This window comes from Salmo salar, chromosome ssa10 (genome assembly GCF_905237065.1).
Source record: "Salmo salar chromosome ssa10, Ssal_v3.1, whole genome shotgun sequence".
Classification (NCBI taxonomy): Eukaryota; Metazoa; Chordata; class Actinopteri; order Salmoniformes; family Salmonidae; genus Salmo; species Salmo salar.
Window position 1 is genome coordinate 18,466,265 of NC_059451.1, and position 26,498 is coordinate 18,492,762.

Sequence of the window (26,498 nt, forward strand, 5' to 3'; positions counted from 1 at the left end):
GAAATTGATAATAAAAAGATTGTGGGGGCTGTTTTGTTAGACTTCAGTGCGGCTTTTGACATTATCGATCATAGTCTGCTGCTGGAAAAACGTATGGGTTATGGCTTTTACACCCCCTGCTATATTGTGTATAAAGGGTTACCTGTCTAACAGAAAGCAGAGGGTGTTCTTAATGGAAGCCTCTCCAATTCCAGGTAGAACCAGGAATCCCCCAGAGCAGCTGTCTAGGCCCTTCACATTTAAAAAAAATCTTTACTAACAACATGCCACTGGCTTTGAGTAATGTTAGTGTGCCTATGTATGCAGATGACTCAACACTATACATGTCAGCTACTACAGCGACTGAAATGACTGCAACACTTAACAAAGAGCTGCAGTTAGTTTCAGAATGGGTGGCACGGAATAAGTAAGTCCTAAATATTAAAAAAACTAAAAGCATTGTATTTGGGACAAATCATTCACTAAACCCTTAACCTCAACTAAAACTTGTAATGAATAATGTGGAAATTTAGCAAGTTGAGGTGACTAAACTGCTTGGAGTAACCCTGGATTGTAAACTGTCATGGTAAAAACATATTGATACAACAGCAGCTAAGACCGGGAGAAGTCTGTCCATAATAAGTGCTGCTCTGCCTTCTTAACAACACTATCAACAAGGCTCTACAGGCCCTAGTTTGTCGCACCTGGACTACTGTTCAGTCGTGTGGTCAGGTGCCACAAAGAGGGACTTAGGAAAATTACAATTGGCTCACAACAAGGCAGCACGGCTGGCCCTTAAATGTACACGGAGAGCTAACATTAATGATACTTAAAAAAAATATATATATATATTTAACCTTTATTTAACTAGGCAAGTCAGTTAAGAACAAATTATTTTACAATGACAGCCTACACCGGCCAAACTCGGACGACGCAAGGCCAATTGGGAGTCCCATAGGGCAGCGCACAATCACGACTGGTTGTGATACAGCCTGGATTCAAACCAGGGTGTCTGTAGTGACGTCTCAAGCACTGAGATGCAGTGCCTTAGACCGCTGCGCCACTCGGGAGCCCGAGTATGCATGTCAATCTCGCATGGCTCAAAGTTAGAGACATTAGAGACATCATCACTAATTGTTTTTGTAAGAAGTGTTGACAAGCTGAATGCACAGAGCTGTCTGTTTAAACTACTAGCACACAGCTCGGACACCCATGCATACCCCACAAGACATGACACCAGAGGTCTCTTCACAATCCCCAAGTCCAAAACAGACTATGGGAGGCGCACAGTACTACATAGAGCCATGACCACATGGAACTCTATTTGACATCAGGTAACTGATGCAAGCAGTAGAATCACATTTAAAAAACAGATTAAAAAAAATATAACAGTGGGTACTGTGAAGAGACACACACACACACACACACACACACACACAGGTACAGACACTGGCAGCAGCTAATGGGGATCCTTAATAACTACAAATACAAATCCACAGGACAGTGTGGTAGACTAGTTCCAATCAAATTGTATTCGTCACATGCGCCGAATACAACACATGTAGACTTTACCGTGAAACGCTTGCTTATCAGCCCTTTCCCAATAATGCAGAGTTAAAAAGTACGAAAAATGTGCTAAATAAAAAATAAATAGTAACACGATAAAATAACAATAATGAGGCTATACACAAGACTTACCGGTACCAAGTCAATGTGCAGGGGCATGAGGTAGTTATATAAAACTACGAGGTAGTTAAAAACTACGAGGTAGTTAAAAAAAAAAAACTTTCACATCAATGATCGCGTTTTGAAATCATTGACGTGTCCGCTTCTTGATCTTGGAATCCTTAAACTAAAGGGTCCATCTGAACATATCCACCTGTGCTCAGTGTGTTGTGTGCCGTTGTTACCATCTGACCATGCAGATTGACCCCATTCCATACACACACTTTCAAACAGGATGTACAAAAGCTTGTGCTTAGCATCAAAACAGTAACATCTACATGTTGGTAGGGGTAAATGTGACTAGGCAATCAGGATAGATAATAAACAGAGTAGCAGCAACATAGGTGAAGAGTGTGAAAGAGTGTGAAAGTGTGTCTATGTGTGAGTGGTGTCAAAATGCATGTGTGAGTGTGTGGGTAGAGTACAGTGTGTGCAAGAGAGCGCAAGAGAGTCAGTGCAACAACAAAAAAGGGGGTCAATGCAAATAGTCCAGGTAGCCATTTGATTAATTGTTCAGCAGTCTAATGGCTTGGGGGTAGAAGCTGTTTAGGAGCCTTTTTGGTCCCAGACTTGGCGCTCCGGTACTGCTTGCCGTGGGGTAGCAGAGAGTACAGTTTATGACTTGGGTGGCTGAAGTCTTTGACAATTTTTATGGCTTTCCTCTGACACCGCCCGATATAGAGGTCCTGGATGGTAGGGAGCTCAGTCCCAGTGATGTACTGGGCCATACGCACTACCCTCTGTAGTGCTTTACGGTCGGATGCCAAGCAGTTGCCATACCAAGCGGTGATGCAGTAGTTAAGGTGCTCTCAGTGGTGCAGCTGTAGAACTTTTTGAGGATCTTAGGGCCCATGTCAAATATTTTAAGCCTCCTGAGGGGGAAGAGGCGTTGTCGCGCCCTCTTCACGACTGTGTTGGTGTGTTTGGACCATGATAGGTCCTTAGTGATGTGGACACCGAGGAACTTGAAGCTCTTGACCCGCTCCACTTCAGTCCCGTCAATGTGAATGGTGGCGTGCTCGGCCCTCTGTTTCCTGTAGTCCACAATAAGCTACTTTGTCTTGCTGACGTTGAGGGAGAGGTTGTTGTCCTGGCACCACACTGCTAGGTCTCTGACCTCCTCCCTATAGGCGATCTCATCGTCATCAGGCTATGCAAGAAAATGGTTAAATGTAAATAGGAGTCATCATATTTTGGGAGGGTGAAAACTAGTGAATCATCATACCTAGTTTTAATGACGCTGAGGTTGAACCTACCTGTGTACTCTTTCAGTCCTCCCAGTGCTTGTTAAGCCACTGGGGGACGCTGTAGCATGGTAGCTGCTTTACTCTGGACAGTGGCGCTCTAAAGTCCTCGAAGTACTTCCGGTACCAGAGTATCTAACATTTTGTAATGCTGCTCTATTTTTTTTTTAACCACATAGCTAGGTAGAATTTTCACAAATTAATTCCCTCCGTGTGTCTTTGAGGTTTTTTCGGACTCGCTGTTACTTGATTGAAGACAAACATGGATATTCCTACAGCTCCTGAGGGTTTGTATCTTTCATTTTGATTAGCTAGTAATGCTAACGTTACCTTGCTAAATTAGTTAGCATGCAAAAGCCAGCTAGGCACATGATTGACGTTACTGATTTAGAATAGTTTTTTTTAGTAGCTAGCTTCTTTTATTAACTAATTAATCATTTTAAAATGAGCTCCCTAACCTTCATGGACAGTTTTTTTTAAACTACATAGCTAGCTGGCGTCTATAGTATAGTTGCGCATGCGTCGATTTAGCCTGGAGAATCCGACATTGAATTGCATATTATGCCGCGTTCAAACCAACTGGGAACTCGGAAACATACGAGGTCAAATCATGACGTCAGTGATTTTCAGGTCGGAAAGTCGGAGCTCTAGAAAGAGACCCGAGTTCCGGATTTGGAATTCCGAGTTGGATGACCGTTCAAATCGATTTTGACCTGTTTGAGCTCGCTTTTACCCCCCCCCGGGTTCCCAGTTGTTTTGAATGCGGCATTATTGCGTTGGATTCAACGTTGTGCATAAATTAGCGTTTGTATCAGGAAATGTTCCTCTCACGACATCTACAAGCCAGAATGTTGAATATAATAACATTTTTGGGCTCCCGAGTGGCGCAGCAGTCTAAGGCACTGCATCTCAGTGCTAGAGGCGTCACTGGTTCAATTCCCGACTGTATCACAACCCGGCCGTGGTTGGAAGTCCCATGGGGCAGCGCACAATTGGCCCAGCGTCATCCGGGTTTGGCCGGTGTAGGCCTTTATTGTTAATAGTAATTATAAAAAACTCACTTTATTTTTTAGTAACTTATTCAGGGCAGCCAAATTGAGACCAGGTTCTCATTCCAAATGGTGCCTTGAGTACAAACATTTTCTCAAACATGGAGAAAAATGTACATTACAAATAAAACAAGAAAATGATTTAACACAACAGTTTCAACAAATAAACCACTACAATTAATCGAAGCAACTGCAATCCTCAATAGATTAATTCAACACCAGAGTCCTAAACTGTCCTAGCGGCACCAGGGAATTAAGATGCACGGAATTTTGTAGGTTATTTCAACAATGGGTGGCACTAAAAACGAAAGGAGGATTTACCTAAATTCGTCGAGACCAGAGTGACCAATCCTGTGAGCGGGTTTGGTAGCTCATTCTGTTCTACGTTAGCAACGAAGTTTGATAAGTTGGTAGCTTGTGTAGTAGAGCTTTGTAAACAAAACGGGAATAATGAAGTGATCTATTGGACTTTAATGAGGACCAGTCAACCTTGTGATACATGATGCAGTGATGAGTATTAAAGCTTTCACCTGTGATAAAGCGAAGGGCGGCATCCAAAGGTTTAAGAGTACTTGCTGCTGCAATCTAGTCAAAAGTGTCACCATATTCAAGAACTGGCAGGAAAGTTGGCTGTACAATTTGCTTCCTGCTATTTAGGGAGAGGCAAGATCTATGTCTAAAAAAGAATCCCACTTTAAATCTTTGCTTTTTAACAAGCTCATCCATACATACAGAAGAGTCAACAGATCATTCTCAAACCACTTGCGAGATGCAGGCTTATTTCAGTCAACCTTTACTGATTGTCTGGGCGGTTGGTCCTTTTGCGTGATTTAATGTGAGACAATATATCCACAGGAGAGTATAAATACATAAACTTTTCAAAGCGCTGGTATTGCGTTCAGATTCCCATTACCTGAAACATGTGCAGAACCATGTAAACACGAGCTCGGCAAGTACGCGTGCGTCTCGTGCATGTATTTTCATCTTGTGCACATGCTTCAGGTGATCTGAACGCACTACCAGAACGATCTACCAGTGCTTTGAAAAGTTGATGTAATTATACTTTACTCTAGATATACTGGTGGGAGTCTATTAAGCTGGCCCTGTTATGCATAGTTTGCACCGAGTGAAGCAATTTTGATTTAACTAGGCAAGTCAGTTAAGAACAAATTCTTATTTACAGTGACGGCCAAACCCTAACCCGGACGACGCTGGGCCAATTGTGCGACACCCTATGGGACTCCCAATCACGGCCGGTTGTGATACAGCCTGTAATCGAACCAGGGTCTGTAGTGACGCCTCTAGCACTGAGATGCACTGCCTTAAGCCACTCGGAATCCCTGAAATTCATTACTAATTATTGACCTTAATTCATCCACCAAGTACAAGGGTGGAGCAAAAACCAACGGAAACTCAGCCATTTGTGGAATGAGTTCAACATGTGGGGTAGAGGAGTTTAATATATAAACAAATCACAAAGCAATGGTGAGGTGAACAGTGTGATGGAATATTTTAAATAAAGGGTTCTTTAATAATCATCGGCTTCCAAGTAAACAAACTCAAAGATTCAAACCTTTTTTAGGCATCTAAAAAAGAAAACGTTCACATCAATGATCGCGTTTTCAAATCATTGACGTGTCCGCTTCTTGATCTTGGAATCCTTAAACTAAAGGGTCCATCTGAACATATCCACCTGTGCTCAGTGTGTTGTGTGCCGTTGTTACCATCTGACCATGCAGATTGACCCCATTCCATACACACACTTTCAAACAGGATGTACAAACTAGCTGTTTGCAGATGTAAGAAACACGAACTAATAGTCTAATTATAGAACGCTAGTGGATTTATATTAAGACTCAAAGTGGAAACGGCATCGTTGTCATCATTGTTGCACCTGCCGCATTGATCATGCAGAATAAACGCAAGTGCGCTCCTTCAGTGACGTGGCGGGCCTAAATCTGTGTGGAAAGAGGCGTGGAGAGAGAGCGATGACAAGTAGCGGAGTAAATTATAAAAATGCACATTACACGCGTATCACATTTAACAAACCAAACAATCTAATACCGTTTATAGGTAAAGTAAAACCAGTGGTGGATAAAGTACCCAATTGTCATCCTTGAGTAGTGAAGATACCTTAATAGAAAATTACTAAAGTAAAAGTCACCCAGTAAAATACTACTTGAGTAAAAGTTAATGTATTATTTTAAACCAAATACATTAAGTATCAAAAGTAAATGTAATTGCTAAAATATACTTAAGTATCAAAGTAAAAGTATAAATTATTTCACATTCCTAATATTAAGCAAACTAGATGGCACGATTTATTGGTGTTTTAATTTACAGATAGCTAGGGGCACACTCCAACACTCAGACATAATTTACAAACAAAGCGTTAGTGTTTAGTGAGTCTGCCAGATCAGAGGCAGTAGGGGTGACCAGGGAAGTTCTGTTGATGTCTGAATTGGACCATTTTCCTGTTCTGCTAAGCATTCAAAATGGAACGAGTACTTTTGTGTGATAGAGAAAATGTATGGAGTAAAAAGTACATTATTTTGTTTAGGAATAAAGTAAAAGTGGTCAAATTTAAATAAAGTACAGATACCCCAAAAAACGACTTAAGTAGTACTTTAAAGTATTTTTACTTAAGTACTTTACGCCACTGGTAAAAACCCATACCGGTCCTTGCATCAATACAGGTATATAGACTGAACAAAAATATAAACGCAACAATTTCAACCATTTTACTAAGTTACAGTTCATATAAGGAAATCAGTCAATGGAAATGCATTCATTAGCTCCTAATCTACGGATTTCACATGACTGGGAATACAGATATTAATCTGTTGGTCACAGATACCTTAAAAAACAAAAAGCTGGTGGTGTGGATCAGAAAACCAGTCAGTATCTAGTGTGACCACCATTTGCCTCATACAACATGACAGATCTCCATCGCATATAGTTGATCAGGCTGTTGATTGTGGAATGTTGTCCCACTCTTCAATGGCTGTGTGAATTTTCTGGATATTGGCAGGAACTGGAACACACTGTCGTACACGTCAATCCGGAGCATCCCAAACAATGACCCTCAGGATCTCGTCACGGTATCACTGTGCATTCAAATTGCCATCGATAAAATGCAATTGTGTTTGTTGTCCTTAGCTTATGCCTGCCCATACCATAACCCCACCGCCACCAAGGGGCACTCTGTTCACGACGTTGACATCTGCAAACCGGTCACCCACACGACGCCATACATGCTGTCTGCCATCTGCCCGGTACAGTTGAAACCGGGATTTATCCATGAAAAGCACACTTCTCCAGCGTGCCAGTGGCCATCGAAGGTGAGCATTTGCCCACTGAAGTATGTTACAACGCAGACGTGCAGTCTGGTCAAGACCCAGGTGAGGACGAGGAGCACTCCGATGAGCTTCCCTGAGACGGTTTCTGACAGTTTGTGCAGAAATTCTTTGGTTGTGCATACCTGTTATATCAGCTGTCCGGGTGGCTGGTCTCAGACGGTCCTGCAGATGAAGAAGCTGGGTGTGGAGGTCCTTGGCTGGCATGGTTACACGTGGTCGGCGGATGTGAAGCCTGTTAGATGTACTGCCAATTTCTCTAAAACAACGTTGGAGGCAGCTTATGGTAGAGAAATGAACATACATTTTTCTGGCAACAGCTCTGGTCGACATTCCAATTGCACACTCCCTCAACTTCAGACATATGTGGTGTTGTGTGACAACTGCACATTTTAGTGGCCATTTATTGTCCCCACCACAAGGTGCACATGTGTAATGATCATGCTGTTTAATCATCTTGATATGCCACACCTGTCAGGTGGATGGATTATCTTGGTAAAAGAGAAATGCTCACTAACAGGAATGTAAACAAATTTGATTCCAACATTTTGGAGAAATAAGCTTTTTGTGCATATGGAACAATTCTGGGATATTTTATTTCAGCTCATGAAACATGGGACCAACATTTAACATGTTGCGTTTTATATTTTCATTAAGTGTAGTAAAATACTGTATACCGCCCAGCCCTAGCGTCGATGTTGTCCCTCGTGTACGATTACTTTTCTGCCCACCTTTACACAGTTACCTTGCACAGTATGTATAGAGGGATGCCACAGGTTTGAGGGTCCCATAATAACCTGATCAAGATTGCTTTGCTTTAAATGAATTGTGGTGTTAGCTAACATAACAATAATATAACCCCTAAATGGATGTCAAGCTGTATCAGAAATCATGTGACTCACCAAATTTTTTTTTGTTTTTCTCTCCACAGATCAAGAGCTGAAAAATGTCATTGACAAACTGGCGCAGTTTGTGGCTCGAAATGGCCCCGAGTTTGAGAAGATGACAATGGAGAAACAGAAGGACAATCCCAAATTCTCTTTTCTGTTTGGAGGGGACTTCTTCACCTATTACCGGTGCAAGCTTGCTATGGAACACCACCAACGTATGTAGCACATATAACTAGCCATTCGTCTTGTCTTAGATTCCAATGCTAAGTCTTTTTTATCCCATTTTGCAGCAGGTTTGGAACACAACCACCACGTGCAGATATTGTAGCCTAACTTGTGACATCTGCTCACAATTTTGTAGTCATTGCAGGAAGAAGACCAGACCTGAATTTATTTCTATATAATAGATAGGCTATATCTGTGGCTGTTTGTATGCCACTGTATTGTAATGTGTGCTTCTCCCCACATAGATCCTACTACCCACGAGTGTGAGGAGTATAAATTGGAAGGTATTTACTGGGACGATAGAAGTCCCAACTTGCACATTTTGCTCGACATTCATCTGGTGTTTTTGCATCACCGGTGCTTGAAGGCTTTGTTTTTGTATTGTTTTTCATGTTTGTATTTTTCAATCATGATCATTTTAAAATGGAGGATACCCTGGCTACTGGTGTTGATCGAATTCCTTCTATTTTCGTTATTGTCTAGAACATTCTAGTTCTAGATTTTTCAACCACAATTCAAGTTTGGACTTTGCAAAGCTAAAGTATGTCAGTTTGCTAAGAAAGAGTTTTTGATTTTCTTGATGCTTGGTGATATCAGATGCAGATTTATGTTGTTTTTGTCCGTTGCGTGTGATTCAATGCTGCTGCAAAGTTTGACTTAAAAATCCACATGCTCTCCTGTTACAAAATTACGTCTTTTATTTCCGTTGTTTCAGAGATACTTCAAAATGCTTCATGTTTTTCAATCTCAATTCCTTTGAAGTATAAAGGAATTGAGTATAAATGAAGATGAGAACATTCCTTTCATGAAGCTAGTTGCATGTAAAATGCCCTTGTTTTAGTACTAGCTTTTCTTTTGAGGAATTTCATTTCATTATTTTTTTTTTAGGTCACCTTGCCAAGTACCTGTGCAAATGACAAAAAACATCAAGAGTACAATGAAAATGTTTTCTTTATCATGCTTTTGTCCTTTAATCACTGACATTTTGGCATTTTATTTTGTAGATCTTTATAATCCACCCGGTAAGGAAGTCCCAGATGTCCCTCCACCAATCACGATCCTGGCTCCGCCCCCCATTGCCCCTGCCACGCCCTCTCTAGATGAACTCATCCAGCAGAGCCAATGGAATCTGCAGCAGCAAGAACAGCACCTGCTCACTCTCAGACAGGTACGGGTCACCGTACGCCAGGGTCGGTCAGCCTTGATTAGTTGAGTCAGATATGTTAGTGTTGGGCTGGTGCAAAAACCTGCACGCACTGGCCCTCCAATGTCGCAGACTGACCATCGCTACTATATCCTATATTCTCTGGTCATAAAATGTGTGAGACAGAACACATGAAGTTTCAAAGCAAATACATTTTGCAGCTGTTGTTTTTTCCCCTAGATGTCCAGACTGAAATGGTTGTCATTTGTTTGATTCCAGGAGCAAGTGACGGCAGCCATAGCGCTGGCCATGGAGCAGCAGACCCAGAAGCTGCTGGCGGAGACTCAGCAGGACATCTCTGAATTTGACAACCTGCTGCAGCCCATCATTGACACCTGCACTAAAGACGCCATCTCGGTACGGTCATGAATTTGTCATGACGTTCTGACAACATGAACAGTAGATGAACTGGAGAATGCTCTGGTGTATTTAGTCAATTGTATGTTTCTCTCTGGTTCCTTCTATAGAAAAGTTTGTGGTCATACACACATCCTTATAAACATGGCTAATAAAGAACACTAGTATGGAACAACAAGGCCTGCACAGTGTTAAAGCTCCCAATCCGAAACGGATCTTTGTTTTCTCCCAGGCTGGTAAGAACTGGATGTTCAACAACGCCAAGGGCCCGCTGCACTGCGAGCTGATGTGCTCACACCTCCGGAACCGCATCACAGCCGACGCAGCCCACTTCGAACTCCGCCTTCACCTCATCTATCTCACCAATGATGTCCTCCATCACTGGTAGAAGCATGATGAAAATGAGGCTTTGTTTTTTACTCTCAGAATGCACACACACAGACTGCGCTTTTTTCATATTGTATTTGAAACTCCTCAAACAAAACTAACTTGCTTGCGCTCGATAATGGAAGTAATAATGTCATGCATTGTATTCGTGGTTAGTTAAGTGAACCTTGTCTTGTCATACCAGTCAGAGGAAGCAGCAGCGGGACCTGCTGGCAGCGCTGCAGAAGGTGGTGGTGCCCATCTACTGCACCAGCTTCCTGGCTGTAGAGGAGGACAAGCAGCAGAAGGTTACGCGGGTAAGTGGACTGACTGCCTGTTCAATGGAGACATTGTTCCATATAAACTCAGCAAAAAAAAGAAACATCCCTTTTTCAGGCCCCTGTCTTTCAAAGATAATACATAAAAATTCCAAATAACTTCACAGATCTTCATTGAAAAGGGTTTAAACACTGTTTCCCATGCTTGTTCAATGAACCATAAACAATTAATGAACATGCACCTGTGGAACGGTCGTTAAGACACTAACAACTTACAGACCGTAATTAAGGTCACAGTTATGAAAACTTAGGACACTAAAGAGGCCTTTCTACTGACTCTGAAAAACACCGAAAGAAAGATGCCCAGGGTCCCTGCTCATATGCGTGAACGTGCCTTAGGCATGCTTCAAGGAGGCATGAAGACTGCAGATGTGGCCAGGGCAAAAATTCTAATGTGAGATGCCTAAGACAGCGCTACAGGTGTTAAGTTCATGTTTTAAGTATCCCTATATTTCTGTTATTACGGGGCTATCACTCAGTCAAGAGTGCGGCTGCGCAGGAAGTTAGTTCGTGGATGGATCTAGCCGTGAGTGTAATGGCTACCTTGTAGTGTGTTCATACAGTATAGTAAACTTTGTTAAACTGGAACCTTGTCGTTGTGTCATTTCGAGTTAACAACGGAGACAGGACGGACAGCTGATCGTCCTCGCAGTGGCAGACCACGTGAAACAACACCTGCACAGGATCGGTACATCCGAACATCACACCTGCGGGACAGGTACAGGATGGCAACAACTGCCCGAGTAAACCAGGAATGCACAATCCCTCCATCAGTGCTCAGACTGTCCGCAATAGGCTGAGAGAGGCTGGACTGAGGGCTTGTTGGCCTGTAAGGCAGGTCCTCACCAGACATCACCGGCAACAATGTCGCCTATGGGCACAAACCTACCGTCGCTGGACCAGACAGGACTGACAAAAAGTGCTCTTCGCTGACGAATTGCGGTTTTGTCTCACCGGGGGTGACGGTCGGCTTTGTGTTTATCGTTGAAGGAATGAGCGTTACACCGAGTCCTGTACTCTGGAGCGGGATCGATTTGGAGGTGGAGGGTCCGTCATGGTCTGGGGCGGTGTGTCACAGCATCATCGGACTGAGCTTGTTGTCATTGCAGGCAATCTCAACGCTGTGCGTTACATGGAAGACATCCTCCTCTCTCATGTGGTACCCTTCCTGCAGGCTCATCCTGACATGACCCTCCAGCATGACAGTGCCACCATCCATACTGCTCGTTCTGTGCGTGATTTCCTGCAAGACAGGAATGTCAGTGTTCTGCCATGGCCAGTGACGAGCCCGGATCTCAATCCCGTTGAGCACGTCTGGGACCTGTTGGATCGGAGGGTGAGGGCTAGGGCCGTTCCCCCTGGAAATGCCCGGGAACTTGCAGGTGCCTTGGTGGAAGAGTGGGGTAACTTCTTACAGCAAAAACTGGCAAATCTGGAGTCCATGAGAAGGCGATGCACTGCAGTACTTAATGCAGCTGGTGGCCACACCAGATACTGACTGTTTTACTTTTGACCCCCCCCCCCTTTATTCAGGGACATATTATTCCATTTCTGTTAGTCACATGTCTGTGGAACTTATTCAGTTTATGTCTCAGTTGTTGAATCTTATGTTCATACAAATATTTACACATGTTAAAAGTTTGCTGAAAATAAACACAGTTGACAGTGAGAGAACGTTTCTTTTTTTTGCTGAGTTTAGATGTTGTCTGTGGTCTGAATGACACCCTCTGTTTCTTGTTTCTCTCACAGCTCCTGCAGCTCTGGGAAAAGAATGGCTATTTCGATGAGGTGACGATCCAGCAGTTACAGAGTCCAGCTGTGGGCCTGGGCCAGTATCAGGTGAGGACTGAGGCTAGTGGCCTAGTAAAGTGTAATAATGCAAGTCGGCTGACAATTTAAAGGATTGGACTTTGAGGTCAACCACATATACACGTCCTACCCCATGCCACACACAAAGTTCCATCAAAATAGAATAACGTTTATTTTTTGGAAATTGAATTGATTCGATTTACTCCGGCTAGGCCAGTCATCACTCGAGTGTTCTCTGTAACACTAACGGTGGCCCTCCCCTCTCTCCCAGGCCTCTCTGATCACAGAGTACGCTGCGGTGGTGCAGCCCGTTCAGCTGGCCTTCCAGCAGCAGATCCAGACCCTGAAGACGCAGCACGAGGAGTTTGTGGCCAACCTGACGGTGCAGCAGACTGCAGCAGCTGCAGCAGTGAGCCAGCTAGCTGCAGCAGAGACCGACGTCAAGGCAGTCACCACTCAGCCTGGTGAGGGGAGAGAGAAACATACTCGCGCGCGCACACACCCGCATAAACACACACAACACTGCGTTGTGTACTTTCGTTTGCATGTTGATGAGGCTGTTGGTCTGTCTGTTAGCAAAACAGCACTGTAGAGATGCTGGTGACTGGTTTGATTTGACTTTTTAGTCTGTCTCTCTTGCATACAGACCCACAAACACACACACACACACTTCATGATGTTATTTCATTTACATGTTGATTCTTCATCTTTAGCCAATGTTACGGGAATGAAGTTATCAATGTTCTTAAACTGAACTTCAATTAAACTACTCAGTCTGCCTCCCCCCCAGAGTGTGTAAGATTCTGGTTGAATGAAGCAGACGGAAAACCAGCCTACAATGGTCAAAACGTTTATTTATGAGAGCTCTAAAATCCATACAATGCACAAAGCCTTTTATATTACCACACACACCCAAATGAACTCGCATCAGTAGAGAACTCCACCGTGCGTTAGGGGGCTGTATTTTTCCACAGTACACATACATTCATTATCAAACCTTGCAACCTGTCTTCTAATCTCCTGCCAGCTAAGCCGTTCTCAGGCCGTTGTTTCTCTCCCTAACTTAGGGAGGCCTCTTCTCCTGTTCCTTTCCCAAGGTCGTCTTATCAACTCTGCCCTGCTCATTTTGAAGTAGTAACAGTGTCCTAGTGTTTAAAATCTACTCACACACAGCATTGGATTATAGTCTTTAACACCTTATTATAGCCTCATAATTTCTAATACATTTCAACAGGTTATATGGTTTGAGTGAAATCATTTAGTCAAACCTTTAATCATATAATTTCCATTACAGCCATATTTACCCTTTAACCAAATATCCTTCTCTGTCTTGTGGCGTCGACAGGAGAGGTGAAGGCATCCATGTCTGGCCCTCCTGGTGATTATGATGGAGCCCCGCCCAGATCAGACCCCGGTGCTAACAACACTGGCCACTCTGATAACTCCTCCTCCAAACCCTGGTTCGACCCACAACACATGCCTGGAGGCTGGAACCCCAATCAGCCAGTAAGCTGGTCCTACTGTGTTGTTTATATGCACTGTGACGCTTCCCTTTTTATAATGTAAAACTCTCAAACTGATATAAGGAAGAGTCTGTTGATATACAGTGCCAGTCAAAAGTTTGGACACCTACTCATTCCAGGGTTTTTCTTTATTTTTACTATTTCCTACATTGTAGAATAATTGTAAAGACATAAAAACTATGACATAACACATGGAATCGTGTAGTAACCATAGGTGTTAAACAAATCAAAATGTATTTTAAATTTGAGGTTCTTCAAAGTAGCCACCCTTTGCCTTGATGACAGCTTTGCACACGCATTCTCTCAACCAGCTTCATGAGGTAGTCACCAGGAATGCATTTCAATTAACAGGTGTGCCTTGTTAAAAGTACATTTGTGGAATTTCTTTCCTTAATGCGTTTGAGCCAATCAGTTGTGTTGTGCGAAGGTGGGGGTGGTATACAGAAGATAGCCCTATTTAGTAAAAGACCAAGTCCATATTATGGCAAGAACAGCTCAAATAAACAGAGAGAAACAACAGTCTATAATTACTTTATAGGTGGCTACTTTAAAGAATCTAAAATATATTTTGATTTGTTTAACACCTTTCTGGTTACTACATGATTCCATATGTGTTATTTCATTGTTTTGTCTTCACTATAATTCTACAATGTAGAAAACAGTAAAAAGAAAGAAACCCTTGCATCGGTAGGTGTCCAAACTTTTTACTGGTATTGTATTATAAGGTGAATGCACCAATTTGTAAGTCGCTCTGGATAAGAGTGTCTGCTAAATGACTTAAATGTAATGTATTTACAGGTTTACTGTTTCATGGAGTTGAACAGATTGACTGTAGTTCCTATCTATCGAATCAGTCCTATGCAAACAAACTGTTGAGTTGATGAATGAGTGAGTGGTGAAGGTACAGTAACATGGAAGATGAGTGTCCGTTAAACACCCATTATTTTTGTCCCCTCTCAGCCTCCGTTTGACCCTACCCAGGCGCCCCCGCCTTGCCCGCCCTGGAACAGCCACGAAGGCATGTGGAACGAACAGAGGGGGGACCCCAGCTGGAGTGGAGGCCCTCCGAGGGGGGAGGGCGGTCCCTGGAGCGGAGGGGGAGGACAGAACGAGCCCCCTCCCAACTGGAGTGGTCAGTACGACCAGCCCCCCTGGAGCAACCAGGGACCTGACCAGCCCCCCTGGGGCCAGAGAGAGCCCCCATTCCCCCGCATGCAGAGGCCTCCCCACTTCAGAGGGCCCTTCCCGCCCCACCAGCAAGGGCCCCCTCCCTTCAACCAGCCGCCCCCGCCTCCCCACAACTTCGGCCGGTTTCCTCCACGCTTCATGCAGGATGACTTCCCACCCAGACACCACTTTGAGAGGCCACCCTACCCTCCACACCGCTTTGACTACCCACAGGGAGACTTTCCCGGAGGTAAGAATACAGGACAGATTCTACTATGGGAGCTCATTATTCACTGTTTAACTTTTCTGTGGCTATTGTATAAGCACCCTTCTGGCTGATTTTCCTGACCACCATCCATAGTTACAGTACACATATCGATTTACATGATCATTTGGGACTGACCGTTCTATCTACAACATGTCATTTAACTGAGTCTCTCCCCTTGCCCCTGCGTGTTGACCAAGACATGGGCCCCCCGCCCCACCACCACCCCAGCCAGAGGATCCCTCCTCCGGGCATGGGGGGAGGAGAGCATCCTCCCTGGGGGGGTAACCAGCACCCTGACTTCGGCCCCCCGCCCCACGGCTTCAACGGCCATTCCCCCCATATGAGGCAGCGGCTGTCCCCGGCTCACGTCAACCAGGATGACCCCAGCCTGGTCCCCAACGTCCCTTACTTCGACCTGCCCGCCGGACTCATGGCCCCTCTAGTCAAAGTGAGTAGCACGGGATGAAGATGTCTATTGCTTTTCAAGGATACATTTTCCACAGCTCACTATGTATTTCTCGGGCCCCAGTGATTTTAAACGGTTGTTCTCCACCTGTTTTATATGCGTAAGCTTGAAGACCATGAATACAAAGCCTTGGATCCCAAAGACATCCGCCTTCCTCCCCCCATGCCCCCTAGTGATCGCCTGCTAGCTGCTGTGGAGGCCTTCTACAGCCCCCCGTCCCATGATAGACCCAGGAACAGGTAAAACACTTACATTTTCACTTCATGTGCTTGAGTGATCAATGCAGCGTGTGTGCTCTATTGATTGCAATGTCTTTGTCGGTCAGTGAGGGCTGGGAACAGAACGGCCTGTATGAGTTCTTCAGAGCCAAGATGAGAGCCAGGAGGAAAAAGGGCCAGGAGAAACACAACAGGTGAGACAGTCTGCCTGCTAACTGGCCTTATGTCTCGCGCGCACATACACACACACACACACACACACACACACACACACATACATTTCACAGACTTATCTGTAGTACAAGGAGACTTTGGGTACCACTTAACCTAAAATAAATGTGCCTCTTGAAATCCACAGGTAAATACAAATGCTTTGTTAGTCTGGCTCTCTGTTTCCCATCTGTAAGTACTGTATGAGAGATGAGTGCTCTAGTAAAGTGTGTGTGTTCTCTCTCTCTCCCAGTGCCCACGGGGGTAGTCGTTCACACAGCCGTTCTCGTAGTCGGGGCCGCTCCTCATCTCGTTCCAGCTCCAGCTCCTCCAAGTCCTCCCGCTCCTCCTCACGGTCCCGCTCTCGCTCCTACTCCAGATCACGCTCCAGGTACACTCAGATGGGATTCTTCCTGGTTTAACAGGAATTGCAGATTTCGTCAGGAATACTATCAGATACGCCTGTACGATACAATTGAGATGTATTGGTAGACCGTTTTCCTCATTTGGTTGGAGGTTAGGTGGTGTTAAGTAACACTGTGGAGTGAACGTCGTCAAGTTTGACGGATCATGTTGTTTATCTTTCCCCTCCACAGGAGCAGGAGCCGATCCAGGTCGTCCCGCAGTCGCTCTCGCTCCAGGTCTCGCTCCAGATCTCGCTCTCCTGACAAGAGACGGCTAGAGAAGCCCGGACATGCCTCCGCCCCCGCCACCGCCACTGCCTCCCAGAAGTCCCGTAGCCCCTCCCCTCCGTAAGTCCCTCTCATCTCGGTGTGCAATGTATCCTGCTCTTAACACATCATATCGCCTCTGGCGTATTGCTTACAGTATTGCTTACAAATCTGTGCATATCATAGGGATAGGGGCTTGGGGAGGGTAGAGACCATAACTATGCCATTGACATAATGGAGGCAGTCACTCTCACATTGAACATTTTAAAGCAGAGCATTGAAGGCTGTAGATTACTGAATGTATTGGTTGTGATCTCCACAGCACTAATTCTGGGCTTGGAGCAGCCCCTTCTATCCTGCCTCCAGACAGCAGGCTGGGAGAGGAGAACAAGGGCCATCAACTGCTCATGAAAATGGGCTGGAGTGGTTCAGGGGGGCTTGGCGCGAAGGAGCAGGGCATCCAGGACCCCATCAAGGGGGGAGAACTCCGGGACAAGTGGGACCAATATAAAGGAGTGGGGGTGTCACTGGATGACCCTTATGAGAACTACCGCAGGAACAAGAGTTACAATTTTGTAGCTCGCATGAAAGCAAGGGAGGAAGGTAGGAATTTTCATCAAGTGATCTCTGTAGGTCTTTTTGAAAATGTTGCAATGAAATTCTGACGTTGTGGACAGGTGTATTTGTAGGTGATATGATAAACTAAAATATATAATAACCGATGTGTGTTTATTTCAGTGAATCGGGAACCACAGGAGCCTCCTCCCGCTGAATGACGTGCATCGTAAAGCAAACAACCCCTACCCAGAACACACCTCTTCATAATTAGTTGTTTGTACAGAATAATGGTTTTAACAGTATGTTTCCCTCTACCCGTTTGCAAAATACCAGAAGGTTGGGGTCCTTTAGTTTTAATGTTGCTTTTCTTGTGGAACTTGTTCATGTATTCTTCTCATGTCCCAGGATCAAGTCATCAAGACTTGGAAATGGACAGATAGTGTTGTGTTGCTCTTTCGAAACAAAACGAAAATCCCACAAAACATAGGAATGTACATGGAATCAATGGCATGTCAGCTATAATTGTGAATCAGTTTACCCTGTACTAACCACATTACCTGGCTACCTAAACTCCTTGCTCCGGACAAATGCTTCACCCACGGTCGTTAGTTTCTTCTCTGCTATGAGGTATGTAGCTGAACGATAGAGCAGCGGAATAATTACGTTTAAGTCGTCAGGCAACTAACCACATGCTGTAGAGAAATAAAGCATTTTAAATACTTGTTTTTATATTCTGTTTGGATAAATGCGCTCACAATTAGTTAACCTCAACCTAGATTAAAAGAAATGTCAGAAGAATTTCATAAAACCAATTAAACCAAATTTCAACTGTCTATACATATCCTCATTTATCTGTATAAAATTCTATACTTCACAGTGGCGATTTTAGCATATAAATCTTGGCCAAAAAAATGAAGTGGGATGCATGCCAGCAAAGCCACAACACTAAACAATACATTAATTGCACTATGACGGTGAGCACAAACTGTTAGTAGGGTCTGCATAAAGCTGTCACAACAGCAGTCCCAGCATCTTACCACTGCTACACCTGGCTATCAGCGAAGCCTTGTCTGGCAGCGAAACAGTTAATTCAGCCTCATTTACTGCCTTTAAAAAAAACATAGCTGATATGGCTGACTTGCTTAAACAAATGTGGTTTCTAATGACAATTGAGATGTACAAACTGGCATAAGGGGATGACAAGTGGATAAGAGGTCATCCGTAATTTCGATTGACATTAATGAGCGAGCTAGGACAGACGTAGTCAATATAACTATTTGTTTAGCACTTTTGACATGTCCAGCAACAGAATTCAGAACATGGGCCGTTAGTGTTCTCGATGTACACCAAGTCATAACCGTAGGATGAATAAAGGGGGCATATAAGCAGACAATGAAAGCTCTTACAATTTTCGATGATTACATTTCTTTAAAACTACTCTAAGGCTACATGTGCACCACCAGGTCAGAACAGTAAGTGAAATAGACCAAATTATTAGGGTGAGGCACATGGGCTACTAACGTCTTACTACACAACATATACTTAGTATTACTTTCTTAGCTACCGTATATACATATCTCCCTGGGTTATTACATCATTTATGCAGCAGCATACAATACATTTTTGGACTCACCTTGTGCTGTGCTCACTTGAACAGGAAGATGGAGTGGCGGTCTTTCATGGGTGAATGTTGTCATCAAAGTCTGGCATTCTCTGGATTTATGGTGCTTTCAAAACAACTGGGAACTCGGGGGGGAGAAATATAGTATTTATAGAAATATAGTATTTCAATTAAATGTTTCAAGGACAAAATGACATGCATTTACGGAAAATGGTTTATATATTTTTTTATTTGTATGTTTAGCTCACATAATATAATTTAAAAGTATGCATTAAGGTGTCTATAATGGAATAAATGTGGCAAAAACAAATGTAGATATTAATAGATGCATTTCTATAGCTCCCTTAAAAAAAATTACAATGGTGGGGGAGTGCCAAGATGGTATGGGCACAGTGGCTTCAAAACATCGCCACCTGTCAATCATCGAGTGTATATATAAATAACTGGGTGAACAGTGCATCAACTACTGTAGCATGACTCGTGTTGTAGCAGAAAATCCCAAAACTACTTTAGAAGTTTGAGGCTCAACTGAGTAATTTTATTATATGCTTTTATTGTTTTTTTTATGAGTGAGAATTCTGCCTCTATCATCTGAACCCTGGCTGTAAAGACACACCCTCCACGGCCTCTGCACTGACGGTGACTCGCCTCGGGTTTCATCCACATAGGCCATCCCAACCGCCGGCCTAGGGCTGCCATACCTACACAGACAGACGGGTAGACATTTTTACATTACACTGACTAAAATGCAAATGTCTTTCATTGTTGCAAATGTTACTGTATTTAGTTAGTGTACAAACCACTGACCGGGTGAAGGCCAGTCCGTCTGGTTGGGTCTGCACCGCTGACCAGGTAAAGGCCAGTCCGTCTGGTTGGGTCTGCACCGCTGACCAGGTAAAGGCCAGTCCGTCTGGTTGGGTCTGCACCGCTGACCAGGTGAAGGCCAGTCCGTCTGGTTGGGTCTGCACCGCTGACCAGGTGAAGGCCAGTCCGTCTGGTTGGGTCTGCACCGCTGACCAGGTGAGGCCAGTCCTTCTGGTTGGGTCTGCACCGCTGACCAGGTGAAGGCCAGTCCGTCTGGTTGGGTCTGCACCGCTGACCAGGTGAAGGCCAGTCCGTCTGGTTGGGTCTGCACCGCTGACCAGGTGAAGGCCAGTCCGTCTGGTTGGGTCTGCACCGGGGCCTCTCTCACACACCTGGGCCAGCGTCTCTTCAAAACTTGAGACGGCATGATCGTTTCAGCCACAGAGTGGGAGCGAGATGATCTGGAATAGAAAGCCCTGCTGCCACTGAATGAATCAGCGATTCTACTGTAGTCTGTGTGGGTGATGTGGGACTGACTGTCCTTCTCCGAGACACTGGAGTACTTGTCGCTCCAAGATGTGTCTGAGACGCTGTAGTCCATGACCTTGCTGACCTCCAACGCGTCTTTGTCCCCATCTCTGTCTCCCAGGTGCTCGGAGATCTCGCTGACACTACTCCTGTCTGTTTCAGTCTTGATCTCACTCTCAATGTCACTCTTGTAGTCCTCCCTAGGCTCTACTGATGGGATCCTCTCCTCACACCTCCAGTACCACTGGCTGTCATTATCACCACTGGCTGTCATTATCACCACTGGCTGTCATTATCACCCACCTTTTTTGTTGTTGTTTGTTTTCTCCGACATTCCAAGCGTGACCGGTGCGAGGTCGTCCAGTGACAAAATATTAATGTTGAATTCTGCAGAGAAAACATGACTTCATGAATCAACTGGACTCAGTAAATTATATCAAAAACACTCTATCTCTGGTTAACTAGCACTCAAAACATATTCTTGAAGAAAGTTTCTCATTTCATATTGCTTTTCACTACAACTCTACAGACATTCGACAAATGACCTGGCTTACCATCAGAGACTCCACTTCTCTCACTGACGGCATCATTGGAGGGCAGGTCCTCAGAGAAGAGCTCCGCCAGAGCATCCAGGGCCTCAGAGAAGAGCTCCACCAGGGAGCACACCTCACTGAGGGCTGACACTGAGGACCGGGAGGGTTTGAGGTGCCTGGCCCGTGTGGAGCCCTGACTGCCTGGGGAGGGGGCGTAGGGGGGGATAGGGCGATGGAGAGAGGACTACTGAGGCACTGCGGATGGAGAGAGGACTGCGTTGGTCCAGGGCTCGGCTGGAGAAGCGACTGGGTGATCCGCTGCACGGAGGAGAGGGTGGAGAGCGGGACTGGGCTCTGACTGACGATGATCGGTCTGCCAGTGGAGGTGAGGGGGAAACCTGGCTGCTTTTGATGAACAACTGTGGAATATAAGAAAAAGGACAGATGGGTGGTTAGATTACACATTTCTGGTACTAAATTGCTACTATTGTGAGCTACCTTTCTAGTTGTCATCTGTGAGGATTCTCTTGCTTCTTTGTGCAGGCTATACACTGACGACTCAAAAGAGCCCCCCAGGAGCTTCCTCATATCCTCCTCATCACTGTCTAGAGTCATACCTCTACCGGCCACCCTTATTGGAGTACCGGGTTTGGAACTACCCTATGGCATGGCATCAAGATCCAGGCTTTTCTCCTTTGGCGCTACAGCAGGTATAGGTGATACATGCACTCTCTTCTTCAGGAAGCGTTTCCTTCATGCTGAGGTCACTGCTGGACTGGGCAGGCAGGGGCTTCTCCTTCTCCTGGGGGGCTGTTGGTATACTCCTATCAGCCAACATCGCTGGTCCGTCCCTGGCCTGTTGACAATTTCGGATGCGGTTCTCTATGACAGCCAGTCGGCTCAGGGCCGCGCTCTGTGAGCTCCTCTGTGATGTGGACTCGACTGACTATGTCTGAGTCCAGCTCAGGGCTGGAGGTTGGCTGGTAGCTGCAGCAGGTGGAGGAAGAACCTGCTACCCCCACCCCCTCCAAAGCCCTCTGGTGGTGGGTCATCCCTCCCCAGCTTTTTGTTGATGATGTCATTGGGTTGGCACCCACCCAGTCCTCTAAGGATAACAATAGGTCGCTCAGGTCCTGGAATGGGGTTTGTCTGGCTTGTGAAGTGTTTCTCCTGTTGGCAATGACTTCCACATACCCCTGGGGAGATAACAACAAGAATGTCAAACATTCTGTGTATACTTTCTGGCCACGATTGTTGGATTTTGGGGTAGGTAACTAAATTACCAAGCATTGAGTGTATTAAGTGGTGGACTTAGTGGATCTCCATGTGTTTTGGTTGTTCTTTTGGCCACATAACGCTCTGGGTCATCTTTTGAATCAAATCAAATCGTATTTGGCACATGCGCCGAATACAACAGCTGTAGATCTTACTGTGAAATGCTTACTTACAAGCCTTTCACCAACAATGCAGTTTTAAGAAAAATAAGAGAAATATTTACTTAATAAACTAAATATAAAAATACAAAAGTAACAATCAAATAATAATAACAAGGCTATATACAGGGGGTACCAGTACCGAGTCAATGTGCAGGGGTACAGGTGAGTTGAGGTAATTGAGGTAATATGTACGTGTAGGTTGGGGTAAAGTGACTATGCATAGATAATAAACAGCGAGTAGCAGCAGAGTAAAGAAAAAGTTTAAAATATATATATTTAAAAGGGGGGGTCAATGCAAATAGTCTGGTTAGCCATTTTGTTAGCTTTCAGCAGTCTTATGGCTTGAGGGTAGAAGCTGTTAAGAAGCCTTTTGGCTTGCCGTGCGGTAGCATAGAGAACAGTCTATAACTAGGGTGGCTGAAGTCTTTGCCAATTTTTAGGGCCTTCCTCTGACACCGCCTGGTATAAAGGCCCTGGATGGCAGGAAGCTTGGCCCCAGTGATGTACCCTCTGTAGCGCCTTGCGGTTGGAGACCGAACAGTTTCCATACCAGGCGATGATGCAACCAGTCAGGTGGCTCTCGATGATGCAGCTGTAGAACTTTTTGAGGATTTGAGGACCCATGCCAAATCTTTTCAGGTGTTGTGGTGTCCTCTTCACGATTGTCTTGGTGTATTTGGACCATGATAGTTGGTTGGTGATGTGGAGACCAAGGAACTTGAAGCTCTCAATAGGGGTGTGCACAGCCCCCCTTTTCCTGTAGTCCACGATCATCTCCTTTGTCTTGATCACATTGAGGGAGAGGTTGATGTCCTGGCACCACACTGCCAGGTCTCAAACTATAGTTTTGGCAAGTCAGTTAGGACATCTGCTTTGTGCATGACACAAGTAATTTTTCCAACAATTGTTTACAGATTATTTCCCTTATAATTCACTGTATCACAATTCCAGTGGGTAAGAAGTTTACATACACTAAGTTGACTGTGTCTTTAAACAGCTTGGAAAATTCCAGAAAATGATGTCATGGCTTTAGAAGCTTCTGATAGGCTAATTAACATAATTTGAGTCAATTGGAGGTGTACCTGTAGATGTATTTCAAGGCCTACCTTCAAACTCTTTGCTTGACATCATGAGAAAATCAAAAGAAATCAGCCAAGACCTCATAAAAAAATGTGTAGACCTCCACAAGTCTGGTTCATCCTTGGGAACAATTTCCAAACGCCTGAAGGTACCACATTCATCTGTACAAACAATAGTACGCAAGTATAAACACCATGGGACCACGCAGCCGTCACACCACTCAGGAAGGAGACGCGTTCTGTCTCCTAGAGATGAACGTACTTTGGTGCGAAAAGTGCAAATCAATCCCAGAACAACAGAAAAGGACCTTGTGAAGATGCTGGAGGAAACCGGTACAAAAGTATCTATATCCACAGTAAAATGAGTCCAATATCGACATAACCTGAAAGGCCGCTCAGCAAGGAAGAAGCCACTGCTCTAAAATAGCCATAAAAAAGCCAGACTACGGTTTGCAACTGCACATGGGGACAAAGATCATACTTTTTGGAGACATGTCCTCTGGTCTGATGAAACAAAAATAGAACTGTTTGGCCATAATGACCATTGTTATGTTAGGAGGAAAAAGGGGGACGCTTGCAAGCCGAAGAATACCATCCCAACCGTGAAGCACGGGGGTGGCAGCATCATGTTGTGGGGGTGCTTTGCTGCAGGAGGGACTGGTGCACTTCATAAAATAGATGCCATCATGAGGTAGGAAAATTATGTGGATATATTTAAGCAACATCTCAAGACATCAGTCAGGAAGTTAAAGCTTGATCGCAAATGGGTCTTCCAAATGGACAATGACCCCAAGCATACTTCCAAAGTTGTGGTAAAATGGCTTAAGGACAACAAAGTCAAGGTATTGGAGTGGCTATCACAAAGCCTTGACCTCAATCCTATAGAACATTTGTGGGCAGAACTGAAAAAGTGTGTGCGAGAAAGGAGGCCTACAAACCTGACTCAGTTACACCAGCTCTGTCAGGAGGAATGGGCCAAAATTCACCCAAATTATTATGGGAAGCTTGTGGAAGGCAACCCAAAACGTTTGATCCAAGTTAAACAATTTAAAGGCAATGCTACCAAATACTAATGGAGTGTATGTAAACTTCTGACCCACTGGGAATGTGAGGAAAGAAATAAAAGCTGAAATAAATAATTCTCTCTATTATTCTGACATTTCACATTCTTAAAGTAAAGTGGTGATACTTACTGACCTAAAACAGGTAATTCTTACTAGGATTAAATGTCAGAAATTGTGAAAAACTGAGTTTAAATGTATTTGGTTATGGTGTATATAAACTTCCGACTTCAACTGTATATACGTAAAGTGTATGTTAGCTGGTTCAACTAGCTAACTATTCAATAATACATTTTGTCTGCTTATCATTTTAGTTGTTCGTCGTTTTGATCATATAATAAATGCATGAATCGAGAATTTTGGAAACAGCAAAGCTATGCTTATCGTGGCAGTTAAAGAAAATCCAGTAAATTAGCTACTTAGCCTAGTAAGAAGCCTAAATGTACAGTACACTAGGTCATGTAGGCTACAACACGTACACAATTGCGTAGTTACAATGTATCCACCTGATTAGATGTATCCGTTTTGAGATTAACCTTGTAGCAATTACACTGTGTCCAACTTCAGTAAACAGCGACCCTCATACCCATGGGACGAGTCGTGGTTTACCAGAGAGATCATTGGGCCCAAAATCGGTCTTCTCCAGCAGGTGGCGTTTTTTGTATGGAGGTCAAAGAGTGTCGAATTTGGTTAATAAAACATGGAATGTATTATTTCCTAAGTGTGGTTTATTTGATCGAATATAAGTTTCGTAATGATTAGGTTGTTACGAGTGCACTGATATAAGTAGGACACATGACATCCAGGCAACTTTGAGAAATAACACTCTATATCGGAGTTGGGCCTGGTCGTCACTAGTTACCACAGCCATAAAGTCATAAAGCCGCCTATTTCTATCGTTTCTCTTCTTAAAATGTGATTCTAAACCTAACCTTAACCACAGTGCTAAATTTATGCCTAACCTTAAATCAAAACCAAAAAACGAATTTTTGTTTTCATTCATTTTTACGATAGGCCTAGCCAATTTTGACTTTGTGGCTGTTGTTTATGCGCGTATCTTAACTCTCCTTGGCTGGAATTGTCCCGACTGCCTTCCATTTTTTAATACATTTATTTTCATTTTCAGAGCGGCCCCTAGTGTATCTGGTGAAAATAATGGAGAATCTGTACGCGTCGGCACATTCTACGGAAACCTGCATGAGAAAAGGCAGTTTGCGTGCGTCCGTTCCCCTCGCCTCCTCAAAACCCATTAGAGGAGAAGGTTAGAGGGGCGGGACCTCTGACTTTCTCATCCAATGGGTTTAAGAAGGAGGCGAGGAGAGCGGACACGAGGAGGATGCAACTGAGATTATCCCTATGAAGTCATGACGTCTGAGTTTTATGGTTAGTGACCAAGAAAGGCTTTATTGTGTTACATGATTTCGTGGTGTGTGTGTCAACCTTGAGCAAGGGTGTATGACGTTTAATTTACTTTATTGCGGTGTGGAAAGTTGTATTTTGTTAGGATTTTAGGGAAACATTTGGACACAATGCACATTTGAATAATCACACTTGGTTCCCAAAATAAATTAATGTTCATCCACAATCTTACATATTTCCACAACATAAAACAATATTTTCTGTCCACTATCATTGCTCCTCGCAAATTCAGAGAAATGATTTCAAATATGGCCCGCTCTTCGATGTGGAGGAGTTTTAGAATTTGCCTCTAACCGCTGGTCCAGGGTCAGCTGTTATAGGTTAAAATTTGGGATTGGGCAATTTGACGCCAGACCGGTGGTGAGGGACTACTTCGGCCTCGAGCCGATGTGTA

The 26,498-nt window shown here is 44.2% G+C and overlaps 2 protein-coding genes across 5 annotated transcripts; one reads left to right on the plus strand and one right to left on the minus strand.

The window, feature by feature from the left end:
* The first annotated feature begins 3,051 nt into the window (after positions 1 to 3,051).
* Positions 3,052 to 18,345, plus strand: cherp (calcium homeostasis endoplasmic reticulum protein). Of its 3 annotated transcripts, none has more exons than XM_014216196.2 (18): positions 3,052 to 3,235; positions 8,285 to 8,458; positions 8,714 to 8,752; positions 9,473 to 9,636; positions 9,892 to 10,029; positions 10,262 to 10,413; positions 10,601 to 10,712; positions 12,483 to 12,572; positions 12,814 to 13,006; positions 13,888 to 14,048; positions 15,026 to 15,482; positions 15,692 to 15,948; positions 16,072 to 16,205; positions 16,292 to 16,378; positions 16,648 to 16,785; positions 16,991 to 17,146; positions 17,388 to 17,668; positions 17,804 to 18,345. In XM_014216196.2, the coding sequence occupies exons 1-18, from the start codon at positions 3,211 to 3,213 to the stop codon at positions 17,839 to 17,841; spliced, it is 2,796 nt and encodes a 931-aa protein (XP_014071671.1). In that variant the 5' UTR covers positions 3,052 to 3,210; the 3' UTR covers positions 17,842 to 18,345. The 3 variants fall into 3 exon arrangements, with proteins under 3 accessions (XP_014071671.1, XP_014071672.1, XP_014071673.1); XM_014216197.2 differs by having other exon boundaries at positions 15,698 to 15,948; XM_014216198.2 differs by lacking the exon at positions 8,714 to 8,752 and having other exon boundaries at positions 3,053 to 3,235.
* Positions 18,346 to 19,434: 1,089 nt separating this feature from the next.
* Positions 19,435 to 26,137, minus strand: LOC106613998 (uncharacterized). 2 transcript variants are annotated; one of them, XM_045687453.1, is made up of 4 exons: positions 25,192 to 26,137; positions 21,131 to 21,528; positions 20,052 to 20,963; positions 19,435 to 19,945 (listed from the first exon to the last, which is right to left on the minus strand). In XM_045687453.1, the coding sequence occupies exons 3-4, from the start codon at positions 20,848 to 20,850 to the stop codon at positions 19,749 to 19,751; spliced, it is 996 nt and encodes a 331-aa protein (XP_045543409.1). In that variant the 5' UTR covers positions 20,851 to 20,963; positions 21,131 to 21,528; positions 25,192 to 26,137; the 3' UTR covers positions 19,435 to 19,748. The 2 variants fall into 2 exon arrangements, with proteins under 2 accessions (XP_045543409.1, XP_014072369.1); XM_014216894.2 differs by lacking the exon at positions 25,192 to 26,137 and having other exon boundaries at positions 21,131 to 22,309.
* Between the last annotated feature and the right edge of the window lie 361 nt (positions 26,138 to 26,498).